Source organism: Schistocerca serialis, chromosome 9 (genome assembly GCF_023864345.2).
Source record: "Schistocerca serialis cubense isolate TAMUIC-IGC-003099 chromosome 9, iqSchSeri2.2, whole genome shotgun sequence".
Lineage (NCBI taxonomy): Eukaryota > Metazoa > Arthropoda > Insecta > Orthoptera > Acrididae > Schistocerca > Schistocerca serialis.
In genome coordinates this window covers 82,651,286-82,666,158 of record NC_064646.1, presented here as the reverse complement: position 1 = coordinate 82,666,158, position 14,873 = coordinate 82,651,286, and the positions used below count along the sequence as shown (strand labels likewise).

General features: G+C 42.5%; 1 protein-coding gene across 1 annotated transcript in view; it reads left to right on the top strand.

The window, feature by feature from the left end:
- Positions 1 to 872: 872 nt before the first annotated feature.
- LOC126419827 (serine protease inhibitor I/II-like) overlaps positions 873 to 14,873 on the top strand; it is a 36,581-nt gene continuing 22,580 nt past the window's right edge. Inside the window, exon 1 of the mRNA XM_050087059.1 lies at positions 873 to 957. Coding sequence (XP_049943016.1) covers positions 894 to 957 — 64 coding nt within the window. The 5' untranslated portion in view covers positions 873 to 893. The remainder of the gene's footprint in view (positions 958 to 14,873) is intronic.

The following is a 14,873-nucleotide window of genomic DNA, read 5'->3' as shown; positions in this document are numbered from 1 at the left end:
GGAGAATAGCAGCCTGCATTGCTGCGAAAGGTGGATATACACTGTACTAGTGCCGACATTGTGCATGCTCTGTTGCCTGTGTCTATGTGCCTGTGGTTCTGTCAGTGTGATCATGTGATGTATCTGACCCCAGGAATGTGTCAATAAAGTTTCCCCTTCCTGGGACAATGAATTCACGGTGTTCTTATTTCAATTTCCAGGAGTGTATATTCAAGCAATGAGTGAAAATAGGCATAGTAAGCTAATTTACTAAGATGTTTATCACCAACATTTACAATGACCCTTATTGCATAAGTAGCTGAACTGAAACGTTTCAGCAGATCATCAATGTGTTTCTTCCAATTTAATCTCTCATCAATGGACACACCTAAAATTTTTGAATATTCTACCTTAGCTATATGCTTCTGATTAAGGTCTATATTTGTTAATGGCGTCACACCATTTACTGTGCGGAACTGTATGTACTGTGTCTAATCAAAATTCTGTGAGAGTCCGTTTACAAGAAACCGCTTAGTATACTAACGTTCTCAAGAACTATAGAAAATCATTATGAAAGTAAGTGTTCCATTTCAAAGAAGGAAACAATCTTGTTTAAGCATCTCTTTACAAAGGTCAACCATATTAACGAGCGCCGTCTTTGTCTCATTATTTTGTATCAGCCAAACAAAGAATAGAAATAAAGACATACAGTGGAGGGATTATCCGAGAAGAAATGGCAGTGTATCGATGTGAGTACATTTATGCGAAAAGCGACCGCTCCACTCCCTGTGCCGTTGCAGCCATAAACGCAGCAGCAGAGGGGTGGGGACGGCCGACCGCCCGGTATATAGGGCGCCACCGCGGCGCCTGGGACAGTCGACTGCCGCGTCACCACCGCCGACGCAGCCACCACCATGAAGCTGGCGCTCGCACTTTGCGCAGGGTTCCTCTTCGTCGTACTGGTCGAGGCAGACCGGGGTGAGTTCTGAGGTTGACGTGTTCCTTGCAAAAGCGCTGTCCAGCGGCTGGTCCAGGTTAGGGCTACTATCTTAACGGCTCTTTCTTCTACTTGAGGTACTGATATTAGGCCATAAAGCAAAGCAGCCATTGTACGGCACTTCTTCCTGCAGCATAAAACAGACGGTAAATGTTTCCTTAGCCACACTCCCCAGTTTTACCACGTCGGCGCCTCATATGCTGTCGTCACCATGACTTGTACATAATTGCAGGGTACTGTACAGTGCCTGGCGGAGCTTACTCTGTGCTGTTCCTGGTCATCCCCTATCCTGCAGCACTCTCAACTAGTGCAAGCAAGATTTACACTTTATGATTATTGGAACCACTAGAATTTGCTAACTGTAGTAAAGTCTCGGTATCCCTCCTGCCCCTCTTCCACACAGTTCCCTCAGTTACCAAATTAACTGCTCTTTTATGCCTAAAAATGTGTCCTATCAATTTGTCCACTCCGTCACTCTCGCTATACTTTTGTTGACGTCCATCTTGTAACTGCTTTTCAAGACCAACTATTCATTCCGTTCAATTGATATCTCTAGGTTTTTGCTGTCCCTTACAATTCCATCGGTGTACCTCAAATATTTCACTTATATGGCAATTCTTTTTCCAAAATTCTTCATTACTGCTTTCTCTAAGTACAGATTGAATCGCATGAGAGATTGCCTACAGCCCTGTCTTACTCACTTCTCATTTATTGCCTACGTTTCATGACCATCTTTAATTTCTGCAGCCTGGTTTCTACATTACTTCATACACTTTAAGCGAATGTATACGGTCATTTTTAGTGGACGTTAATATGGAGTGAGTCTATCTTTCTTCTTTATGACGGTTTTGATGGGGACTCATTAAATGAGGTGTCTGAATGTCTGTAGAGGAGTGACATCCCTTTCACCCTCAATAACGAAAACCGCATTGTTATACTGATGCAAACAATTATCTTCTCCAAACTATTTGACGACTGTACGAAGTACACAGTATTGTAAAATGTTCAAATGGATCTGAGCACTATGCGACTTAACTTCTGAGGTCATCAGTCGCCTAGAACTTAGAACTAATTAAACCTAACTAACCTAAGGACATCACAAACATCTACGCCCGAGGCAGGATTCGAACCTGCGACCGTAGCTGTTGCTCGGTTCCAGACTGTAGCGCCTAGAAACGCACGGCCACTCCGGCCGGCATTGTAAAATGTGTACATATCCTTCTGCCCTTAGCATTTTGATAAGGACAATTAGGAATCATACCTTAACGAAGTAAAACACCTCCATGCCGTAACACCACCTCCTCGCTGTTGGAACCATACAAGATGGCAGGGAACTTCCTGCAGGCATTCGCCAAACCCAAATCCTTCCATCGGATTGCCACAGGGTACAACGTGATTCACCATTCCATTTCACTCGTATGCATCATAAACTACTGATTGGCGTCGGTCTCTACACCAGCACTAATGTCGCCCAGCACTAACTTCAGAAATATGTGGCTCATCTGTAACTGTTGGACCCCTGTGCTACATTCTTCTTAACACCATACGCGCAGTCATTGTGTTAGCTGGACTTCTGATAGCACTTTGGTAGTCACGGGTCATTCGTAAGTTGCATTTCAAGTGATCATGTGATTTTTTACAACCCTCCTTAATGCACCACTGTCCCTGCCTGTCAGTACCTTAGGTCATCCACATCTGCATCTACACGGATACCCTGCAAATCACATTTAAGTGCTTGGCAGAGGGTTCATCGAACCACCTTCACAATTTTCTATTATTCCAATCTCGTGTAGCACGCGGAAAGAACGAACACCTACATCTTTTCGTGAGAGCTCTGATTTCCCCAATTTTATCGAGGTGATTGTTTCTTCCTATGTAGGTCGGTGTCAACAACATATTTTCGCATTCGGAGGAGAAAGTTGGTGATCGGAATTTCGTGAGAAGATTCCGTCGCAACGAAAAACGCCTTCCTTTTAATGATGTCCAGCCCAAATCCTGTAGCATTTCAGTGACACTCTCTCCCATATTTCGCGATAATACAAAACGTGCTGCCCTTCTTTGAGCTTTTCCGATTTACTCCGTCAATTCTATCTGGTAAGGATCCCACACCACCCAACAGTATTCCAAAAGTGGACGGACAAGCTTAGTGTAGGCAGTCTCCTTGGTAAATCTGTTACATTTTCTAAGTGTCCTGCTAATATAACGCAATCTTTGGTTAGCCTTCCCCACAACAGCCCCACAACAGTTTCTATGTGCTCTTTACAATTTAAGTTGTTCGTAATTGTAATTCCTAGGTACTTAGTTGAATTTACTGCCATTAAATTTGACTCATTTATCGTGCAACCGAAGTTTAACGAATTCCTTTTAGCACTCATGTGGATGACCTCACTTGTTTCATTATTTAGAGTCAACTGCCAATTTTCGCACCATTCAGATATCTTTTCTAAATCGCTTGGCAATTTGTTTTGATTTTCTGATGACTTTATTAGTCGATAAACACCAGCGTCATCTGCAAGCATCCTAAGACGGCTGCTCAGATTGTCTCTCAAATCGTCTGTATAGATAAGGAACAGCAAAGAGCCTGTAACACTACCTTGTGGAGCGTCAGAAATCACTTCTGTTTGATTCGACGATTTTCCGTTAATTACTGCGAACTGTGACCTCTGATAGGAAATCACAAATCCTGTCACATAACTGAGACGATATTCCGTAAGCACGCAGTTTCACTACGAGCCGCTTGTGTGGTACAGTGTCAAAAGCCTTCCGGAAATCCAGAAATACGGAGTCGATCTGAAATCCCTTGCCAATAGCATTCAACACTTCATGCGAATTAAGAGCTAGTTGTCTTTCACATGAACGATGTTTTCTAAACTTATGTTGACTGTGTGTCAAGAGACCGTTTTCTTTGAGGTAATTCGTAATGTTCGAACACAATATATGTTCCAGAATCCTGCTGCATATCGACTTTAATGATGTAGGCCTGTAATTTAGTGGATTACTCCTACTACCTTTCTTGAATATTGGTGTGACCTCTGCAACTTTCCAGTCTTTGGGTACGGATCCTTCATCGAGTGAACGGTTGTGTATGTTTGTTAGGTATGGAGCTAATGCACCAGTATACTGTGAAAGGAACATAACTGGTATACAGTCTGGACTAGAAGACTTGCTTTTATTAAGTGATTTAAGTTGCTTCACTACTCCGAAGATATTTACTTCTACATTACTCATGTTGGCTGCTATTCTTGATTCGAATTCTGGAATATTTACTGCGCCTTCTTTGGTGAAGGCATTTCGGAAGGCTGTGTTTAGTAACTCTGCTTTGGCAGCACTGTCTTCGATAGTATCTCCATTGCTATCGCGCAGAGAAGGCGTTGATTGTTTCTTTCCGCTAACATACTTCAAAAAGGACCAGAATCTCTTTGGATTTTCTGCCAGGTTTCGTTGTGGAAACTGTTATAAGCATCTTTCATTGAAGTCCGCGCTAAATTTCGAGCTTCTGTAAAAGATCGCCAATCTTGTTGATTTTGTGTCTGTTTAAATTTGGCACGTTTGTTTCCTTGTTTCTGCAACAGTGTTCTCACTCGTTTTGTGTACCAAGGAGGATCAGCTCCGCCGTTTGTTAATTCATTTGGTATAAATCTCTCATTTGCTGCCGACACTATTTCTTTGAATTCAAGCCACATCTGGTCTACATTTTTATTATTAATTTGGAAGGAGTGGAGATTGTCTATCAGAAAGGCCTCAAGTGAATTTTTATTCGCTACGACAACCATGTATTCACTAATCCCTATGTCCGTTGTGATGCTACTTATTAACTCAGGATTATTTGTTGCTAAGAGGTCAAGTGTGTTTTCACAACCGTTACTATTCCCGTAGGCTCATGAAGTAACTGCTCGAAATAATTTTCAGAGAATGCGCTTAGCACAGTTTCGGATGAAGTTTTATGCGTACCTCCGGTGTTAAACATGTATTTTTGCCAACATATCCGGGGTACATTAATGTCACTACCAACTATAATCGTATGAGTTGGTTACATTTTTGAAATCAAACTCAAGTTTTCTTTGAATATTTCAGCAACTGGATCATCTGAATAGGGAGGTCGGTAAATGGATCCAATTATCATTTTATTCCGGTTGCCAACAACGACCTCTGCCCGTACTAACTAACAGCAATTACCTACTTCAATTTCGCGACAAGATAAACTACTTCTAACAGCAACAAACATGCCACCGCAAGAACCATTAGGTTTTTTGCAAAAATTTCGGCTGAGCGTATCTCCGGCTTTGGGCGGCTTTCAGTGCCTATAACGATTTAGGCATCAGTGCTTTTCATTAGCGCTTGGAGCTCTGGTACTTTCCCAACACAGCTACGGCAATTTACAACTGTTATATCGATGGTTCCGGTATCTACGTTCTTCCTGTGTTCAGCCTGCACCCTTTGTGATTCAGGCCCTTCTTGTGCTTTCCCAAGACTCTCTAACCTAAAAAACCGCCCACCTAAAAAACCGACTGATCTTGGTTTAACTGTGATTGATTCTTCATGATTACACTTCACAGTCGTCTCACCGTCTCCATAATTTTAACCCTAATGATATGAGACACACTGCATGCTCAAACGTATGCCTTTTGAACAAATGATACCATTTTTCGAAGTGCTATTATTAATATTATAGACGGATATAGTTCCAGGGATTTTTCCTCTGAGCATGACTGACACTTTTCTCTCGCCTGCTCATTTTCATTTCTGTTCCTTTCAACGCAGGTGATTTACTTTTTAAAGGTTTGTCAGACAATCTCTGACGTCGGTATGTTGTACAAGTTAGAGCTACACTTTATAATCGAATATTATGAAATTTTTGAAGACCGAAAATCTCCTCTGTTGATGTTAACTTGGGTTCCGAAAACAACGATCGTGTGAAACCCAGTTCACTCCGTTCGTCTACGAGACACAGAAAGTAGTAGGTACAGGAGTCCAGGTAGGTGCCGTGTTCCTTGACTTCTGGAAGGTTTTCGAGACGCCTGTACGAACGCATACAATATCAGACCAAGTGTTTTACTGGATTGAATACTTTCTAGCTAACAGAAAATCCTCAGGAGCTAGAAGACTTCAATGTAAGTGTAACTTCGGGTGTGCTTTAAAGGATTGTTATAGGACCTTTACCTTTCACAATATGTAGAAATGACTTACTGGATAATATCGGAAGTTCTATGAGACTCTTCGCGGCTTATGGTGTTGTATACAGAGAAGTTGTAGTAGCGCTATAAAACTGTAGCGATTTGCAGACGATAGATGTGTGGTCCAGGCAGCAGCAGTTCATCATCATTATAAACAATTGTAACGCAGTGCCAATAATTTACAATGTGATGACACGATTGCGGAACAATCATTTGAAGATGTCACATCCATAAAAAACAGATACGTAGCGATTAGAAGTGGAACGACCGCATCAAATTGATCGCAGGTAATGGAAGAGCTTACTAAATCCTTGTTCGATGAGTACCTGTATATTGTTCACCAGTATGGGAATCGTACAAGGTAGAATTGATTGAGGAAATGGAGAAAATCCAAAGAACAGCAGCGCGGTTCGTTAGAGGTTCATTAAGTAAGGGCGAAAGCATCGCAGAGACGCTCAGTTAATTCCATTAGTAAGAGAGGCATTGTGCATCATATTGTGGTTTGGTGTTAAAGTTTCGAAAGCGTACGTTCCTAGAAGAACCAACCAATATACTGCTTCGTTCTACGTATATATCGCGGAAAGGCCATGAATCTGAAATCAGAGAAATTCAGTTTCTCACTGTGGTTTAACAACAATACTTCTTCTCCGGAGTCATTCGCGACTGTAACAGGAAGGATTGGGAGTGATTGTGGTATCAAAGCACCCTCCACCACACATTATAAGGCGGCTTGCGGAGTGTAGCGGTAGACGTAGATGTATAGATTTTAACATGAACACACTTTTCTGTCACTTCAACTCGTTCAAGAGAAAGACCAGTAGTGTAAGCTACAAATAACACATGATGATGGACGATAGCGGAGATGCATAATGTAGTATTGAAGCACCCAGAGGGTGGTTTACTCGAATGTTCAGAAGTGTGTGAATTCCGAAGGGACTAAACAGCCGAGGTCATCGGTCTAGAGACTTACACACTTCTTAAACTAACCTAAAGTAACTTATATGAATATATGAAAAAGGTATCTGTTCTTTCGGACCGTGAAGCTCTCTAGAAAGAAATGATAATTAAATCAAGACCTTAAGCTGCCAACAGGCGTTGATATTCATCAACGGGGACAGTTGAAAATGTGTGCCCCGACCGGGACTCAAACATGGGATTCTCCTGAAACTTCCTGGCAGATTAAAACTGTGTGCCCGACCGAGACTCGAACTCGGGACCTTTGCCTTTCGCAGGAGAGCTTCTGTAAAGTTTGGAAGGCAGGAGACGAGATACTGGCAGAAGTAAAGCTGTGAGGACCGGGCGTGAGTTGTGCTTCGGTAGCTCAGATGGTAGAGCACTTGCCCGCGAAAGGCAAAGGTCCCGAGTTCGAGTCTCGGTCGGGCACACAGTTTTAATCTACCAGGAAGTTTCATATCAGCGCACACTCCGCTGCAGAGTGAAGATCTCCTTATGGGATCTCCTGCTTACATGGCAGACGCTCTATACATCTGAGCCACCGAGGGCGCAGAGGATAGTGCGACTGCAGGGATTTATCCCTTGCACGCTCCCCGTGAGACCCGCATTCCCAACTTAATGTCCACACACTACATTCGTAGTGCCCCTGCCCATTGCAGTCATTACTCGCGGCAGACAATCTTACCGAGTCCCGTAAGAGTTCGGGCAATGCTTGTGCATCCGCACAGAAGAAGGTCAATGGACGGTTAGCCTTAACTATATGAAGATGGTATCTGCTCTTTCAGACAAGTCTGAAAGAACAGGTAGCATTGGTGACCGTGTAGCTCTTTAGAATGAAATGATAATTAAATCAAGATCTTAAGCTGCTGACAGGCATTTCATTCTAGAGACACATTTCGACTGTCCCTGTTAATGTATATCAACGCCTGTCGACAGCTTAAGGTCTTGATTTAATTATCATTTCATTTTAAGCTAACTTATACTGCGAACAACATACACATCCATGCCCGAGGGAGGACTCGACCTCCTGTGAGAGGGGCCGCGCAATCCGTAACATGGCACCTCAAACCGAGTGACCACTCCGCGTGGCTAGTGAGAGTGTACACGGTATTATATGGAACTGGTGTCCCAAAGAGACCAATGTTTCTACAGTGAGGGTAAAAGTAGCGTCTTCTATCAGTGTTTGTGAATATAATGCTGGCTCTCACGGAGTTATTTTAGAAAAAATTGACAAAATTAGGATTCAAATATGCTTATCCAACAGCAGAAGCATCAGCAAAAAAGGACAATGTAGCATTGTAGCAATCTGAAGTGAAATATTCGAAAAAATACAAAGAAGTTCGTCGAAAAATTGATGTTGCAAAAATCGGAGAGAAGAAGCTATATTTGAACGTGATAGTAGTGTAAACTAAGATGTCGGATTGTTTTGTAGAATCTTGTACCGCAAGGAAGCAAGGGATAAGAAGTTGCCCGCATCTCGTGGTCGTGCGGTAGCCTTCTCGCTTCCCGCGCTCGGGTTCCCGGGTTCGATTCCCGGCGGGGTCAGGGATTTTCTCTGCCTCGTGATGGCTGGGTGTTGTGTGCTGTCCTTAGGTTATTTAGGTTTAAGTAGTTCTAAGTTCTAGGGGACTGATGACCATAGATGTTAAGTCCCATAGTGCTCAGAGCCATTTGAACCATTTGATAAGAAGTTGTTATGGGTGGCCAGTATCCTATTTATACAACACAAATACACACGTGCATAAATACGGTTCTTTATTTACATGAAGATTTACGTATCTTGAATAGAGTCCATGTGTTGTGGTACAAGCTCATCAGTAATAGTCCTTTTGCAGACAGTCTCGGTAATCTTGCTATTACAAACTTCAGTCTCACTGCTTGTCCCGCTGTAGTAACTAAATCTTGTCACTGTGTTCTGTCGTAAGCTGCGATGTGAACTGAGCTCGCTTTGCGTGTGGACTCTCAGACGCCAAACTGGAAAAGTGAGTCAGTGACTGATGCCCCCAACCCCCGTCAGCGGCGGCGGCTAAATACATGCTCTCCAGAGGGCGTTGGCGGCATGTTGTTTGTCGGTGTGGTTTTGGCCTCTCTTGTTGCAGGTGCGCTTCATGCCGCGCCTACTATCAATTTTCGCGCTTCATCTTTGGCGACCGGTGTGCTGGCGACAGCTTATGTCAGCACAGTTTTGATGTAATTTCGCATTATGCACGCATGTCAGTGATAACTAACAATTTCACATATGTGTCTGAAAAATAATAATGTATGAAAAAAATTTTGTTTAGCAAATTTCATTTACCCATTTAATTCTGCATGCCAAGATATGTTATGAAACAACTTCTCAGCCACTTGTGCTTTTCTACTATTGGTATAAAATTTCACTGGTATCTCCCCTTAAAGACAACTGTATCATCTGCAAACAGTCATATGGAGCTAGTGACGTTATCTTTTAGATTATTGATATATATTGTAAACAGTAACGGTCATACGACACTTCCTTTGGGTACTCCTGTAATTACCTTTACATTTGCAGAATCTGTACCGTTAAGAGCGACGTGGTGAGTTCCTTTCGCAATCAGGTTTGGAATCCCGCCACAAATCTGATCCGATGCTCGGTAAGGTCGTATTGTTTTTAAGTGAATGGCAGTGCGGGACTATGTTAAACGCCTTCCTGCAGCCAGCCACGGTGGCCGAGCGGTTCTAGGCGCTTCAGTCCGGAACCCCGCCACCGCTGCGGTCGCAGGTTCGAACCCTGCCTCGGGCGTGGATGTTGTGACTTGGCAAGACAGCCAAGTCACTATGCGAGGATGCCGAAATGCACGCTTTTAAGCTCACGCAAACTGGCGTGAGGTCTGGAACAGGACAACGTAATTAATATAGCCAATAAGATACGTTGCTGCTGGAATACTTAACTTTAATCCATAACTGGTGTACATCGCTCTTGACGGTACATAATTAAAATCTCAATATAAACTGGTAATGGCGCCTTGCTAGGTCGTAGCAAATGACGTAGCTGAAGGCTATGCTAACTATCGTCTCGGCAAATGAGAGCGTATTTGTCAGTGAACCATCGCTAGCGACGTCGGCTGTACAACTGGGGCGAGTGCTAGGACGTCTCTCTAGACCTGCCGTGTGGTGGCGCTCGGTCTGCAATCACTGACAGTGGCAACACGCGGGTCCGACGTATACTAATGGACCGCGGCCGATTTATAGGCTACCACCTAGCAAGTGTGGTGTCTGGCGGTGACACCACAGTGGATGTGTGTGATGTCCTTAGGTTGGTTAGGTTTAAGTAGTGCTAAGTTCTAGGAGACTGATGACCTCAGATGTGAAGTCCCACAGTGCTCAGAGCCATTTGAACCCTTTTGACTTCCTGAAGTCGAACAACACTGCATCACCAGAGCGCTGCTATGGCTCTCATAAAGGAATAGAGCGAACTGAGTTTCTCAAGATCTCTGTTTGCAGAACCCATGTTGATTTTTGTAGAGGAGATTTAGCGACTGTTATGACCCTGGACAAGAAATTTGGACCTTCTCGAAGTGTTGTTAGCAGTTCAGCGCACAGTTAAACCCGAAGGCCTCGGTGATCGGCTTTCAAAGGCGAGGTACGAACTTCTCTGCATTTCGCCTCATGTTCATTTCATCAGTTAGGTTGCTAGGTTCATGATGAAACTACAACAATTTCACAGACTTCACGGAATGTCTGTCTTCTGTCCATGTGGATCACTTCACGTACTATTGTTATCGTTTCCGGCGCTGTGCGCGTTGACATTCTGACCGAATACTTGTTATTCGCCATAGAACCACTGCCACCTCTAAACCGCTCAAACCACCAAAAAAATTCTTGCTTTACTCAGGAAGCGATCGTCAAATGCCTCCCTCAGCACGCAGTGGGTTTTATTTGCAGTTTTGTGGGGCTTAAAAGAAAACTTAATGCAGTTCGTTTGGTCCTTCAAGTGAGCCATTTCGAATTCATGGGCACAGCGGAAAACGGAAAGAAATCGGTTAGAATGTGCACACCGATGCACTTGCAATGACGCCACTACCAGCTGAAAGCAAGGAGGTTAGAGTAAAAGATTATGGCGTTACCAAAGACGAGAAAAAGCACTGACTGCAGCCAGGGAATGGGGATGGTGGGGGGAGGGGGGGGGGAGGGTTGACGCTCCACTGTCTTTTGGAGACCAGGACGAGAGTTTCTCCATTAAAACCGTATGTGAAACTTAGCCCTCTCATCAGGGTATGTACTTCGATACGACATACTTTCTTTGAGGAATATTCGTAATCAGACAGTTTACAACTTAATTTACTGATGCAAAATTTCATTTAGTAGACATGAACTACATCGTGGTACCAAACCCCTTCTCATTAATTTAATCTGAAATATTATTTGTATTAGTTTACTACACAAACGGCCAAATATCTGGCCATTTCACAATCAGAATGAACGATTTTCGGTATGTAAGCACTGAAATGATGCTTTTTTAGCCGGCCGCTGTGGCCGAGCGGTTCTAGGCGCTTCATTCCGGAACCGCGCTGCTGCTACGGTCGCAGGTTCGAATCCCGTCTCGGGCATGGATGTGTGTGATATCCTTAGGTTAGTTAGGTTTAAGTAGTTCTAAGTTCTAGGGGACTGGTGACCTCAAATGTTAAGTCCCATAGAGCTTAGAGCCATATGAACCATTTCATTCTTTTTAGTCAGAGGAACATGTCATTATTATATGAAAGTCATTGGTTTAACTTAGGTACAATTAAGCATTACCACTACAATGAAAAGCTTACACTTAATGTAGGCAATGCCTGTCCTTGCCTCACACTTTTTCCTCTACTAAGGACTTTTAGATCATTGTACACAAAGTCAACTTCGTTTGACAGTTTTACAAATCAAGAATATGCTTTTCAGTCATCATTTTAACTTAAAATCACAGTCATTATTGTACGTATTTTCAATTATGATGTCTGTAAAAAGGAATGACAACAAGAAATGGGTTATACACTTAAACGATCATTTTATATGCAACGAAAAGTACTCTGTACTTAATGAAATGAATCATTTATTTCACTTTCACAAACAAAACAAACTCGCAGCTTATTAATCACTGTCTTTATGATAAATCTAATTGACTGTTCTTCGAAGATTATTAGCTTATTTTATTTGCATTTACTTTTGTTTCTGTGAGAAAAGAATTTCAGCATTCTCTATGCATGAGTTGTAGTAGACTGTATTACCAAGTGTTATTGATGTCTCATGTAAAATAAAGTTTGGTTTAAATATTTACTGAGAATTTCACTAACCATTAAATCAACGGATTACTATGGCCTGACGGAAAAAAAGTCTGAGCGCCAAAATACAATTAATGTCAGGTAATGAGATTTCGAGAATACTTTTGTCTTGGTAACATATTTATGTGATTAACACTGCAAGATCACAGTTTAATGTAAGCGCAAGATAAGCCATTACCAATGTGAAATGCTGGTACATTACGAGTAATAACCAGTGTAGCCTCTAGAATATTGCAAGCAAGCCTCCAGAATATTGCATGCAAACGTGCATGTATTGTTTTCTACGGGTGCTGGATGTCAGATTGTGGGATGGAGTTGGAAGCCTTTGCACTTAGCCGGTCAATACAGGGACGATTAATTCTGTTTGCGGATGACGTTGGAGTTGTTGTCCGATAATGTCATATACGGGCTCAATTGGAGGCAAATCTGGTGATCGAACAGGCCAAGACTACATGTTGACACTGTAGAGCATATTGGGTTACAAAAGTGGTATGTGGGCGAGCGTTTTCCTGTCTGAAAACACCCCCTAGAATGCTGTTCACGAATGGCAGCACAACAAGTGTAATTATCAAATGGCTCTGAGCACTATGGGACTTAACATCTTAGGTCATCAGTCCCCTAGAACTTCTTTTTTTTTTTTTTTTTTTTGGTCATCAGTTTACTGACTGGTTTGATGCGGCCCGCCACGAATTCCTTTCCTTGCTAACCTCTTCATCTCAGAGTAGCACTTGCAACCTACGTCCTCAATTATTTGCTTGACGTATTCCAATCTCTGTCTCCCTCTACAGTTTTTGCCCTCTACAGATCCCTCTAGTACCATGGAAGTCATTCCCTCATGTCTTAGCAGATGTCCTATCATCCTGTCCCTTCTCCTTATCAGTGTTTTCCACATATTCCTTTCCTCTCCGATTCTGCATAGAACCTCCTCATTCCTTACCTTATCAGTCCACCTAATTTTCAACATTCGTCTATAGCACCACATCTCAAATGCTTCGATTCTCTTCTGTTCCGGTTTTCCCACAGTCCATGTTTCACTACCATACAATGCTGTACTCCAGGCGTACATCCTCAGAAATTTCTTCCTCAAATTAAGGGCGGTATTTGATATTAGTAGACTTCTCTTGGCCAGAAATGCCTTTTTTGCCATAACGAGTCTGCTTTTGATGTTCTCCTTGCTCCGTCCGTCATTGGTTATTTTACTGCCTAGGTAGCAGAATTCCGTAACTTCATTGACTTCGTGACCATCAGTCCCGATGTTAAGTTTCTCGCTGTTCTCAATTCTACTACTTCTCATTACCTTCGTCTTTATCCGATTTACTCTCAAACCATATTGTGTACTCATTAGACTGTTCATTCCGTTCAGCAGATCATTTAATTCTTCTTCACTTTCACTCAGGATAGCAATGTCATCAGCGAATCGTATCATTGATATCCTTTCACCTTGTATTTTAATTCCACTCCTGAACCTTTCTTTTATTTCCATCATTGCTTCCTCGAAGTACAGATTGAAGAGTAGGGGCGAAAGGCTACAGCCTTGTCTTACACCCTTCTTAATACGAGCACTTCGTTCTTGATCGTCCACTCTTATTATTCCCTCTTGGTTGTTGTACATATTGTATATGACCCGTCTCTCCCTATAGCTTACCCCTACTTTTTTCAGAATCTCGAACAGCTTGCACCATTTTATATTGTCGAACGCTTTTTCCAGGTCGACAAATCCCATGAAAGTGTCTTGATTTTTCTTTAGCCTTGCTTCCATTATTAGCCGTAACGTCAGAATTGCCTCTCTCGTCCCTTTACTTTTCCTAAAGCCAAACTGATCGTCACCTAGCGCATTCTCAATTTTCTTTTCCATTCTTCTGTATATTATTCTTGTAAGCAGCTTCGATGCACGAGCTGTTAAGCTGATTGTGCGATAATTCTCGCACTTGTCAGCTCTTGCCGTCTTCGGAATTGTGTGGATGATGCTTTTCAGAAAGTGAGATGGTATGTCGCCAGACTCATATATTCTACACACCAACGTGAATAGTCGTTTTGTTGCCACTTCCCCCAATGATTTTAGAAATTCTGACGGAATGTTATCTATCCCTTCTGCCTTATTTGACCGTAAGTCCTCCAAAGCTCTTTCAAATTTCGATTCTAATACTGGATCCCCTATCTCTTCTAAATCGACTCCTGTTTCTTCTTCTATCACATCAGACAAATCTTCACCCTCATAGAGGCTTTCAATGTATTATTTCCACCTATCTGCTCCCTTCTCTGCTCTTAACAGTGGAATTCCCGTTGCACTCTTAATGTTACCACCGTTCTTTTAATGTCACCAAAGGTTGTTTTGACTTTCCTGTATGCTGAGTCTGTCCTTCCGACAATCATATCTTTTTCGATGCCGTCACATCTTTCCTGCAGCCATTTCGTCTTAGCTTCCCTGCACTTCCTATTTATTTCATTCCTTAGTGACTTGTATTTCTGTGTTCCTGATTTTCCCGGAACATG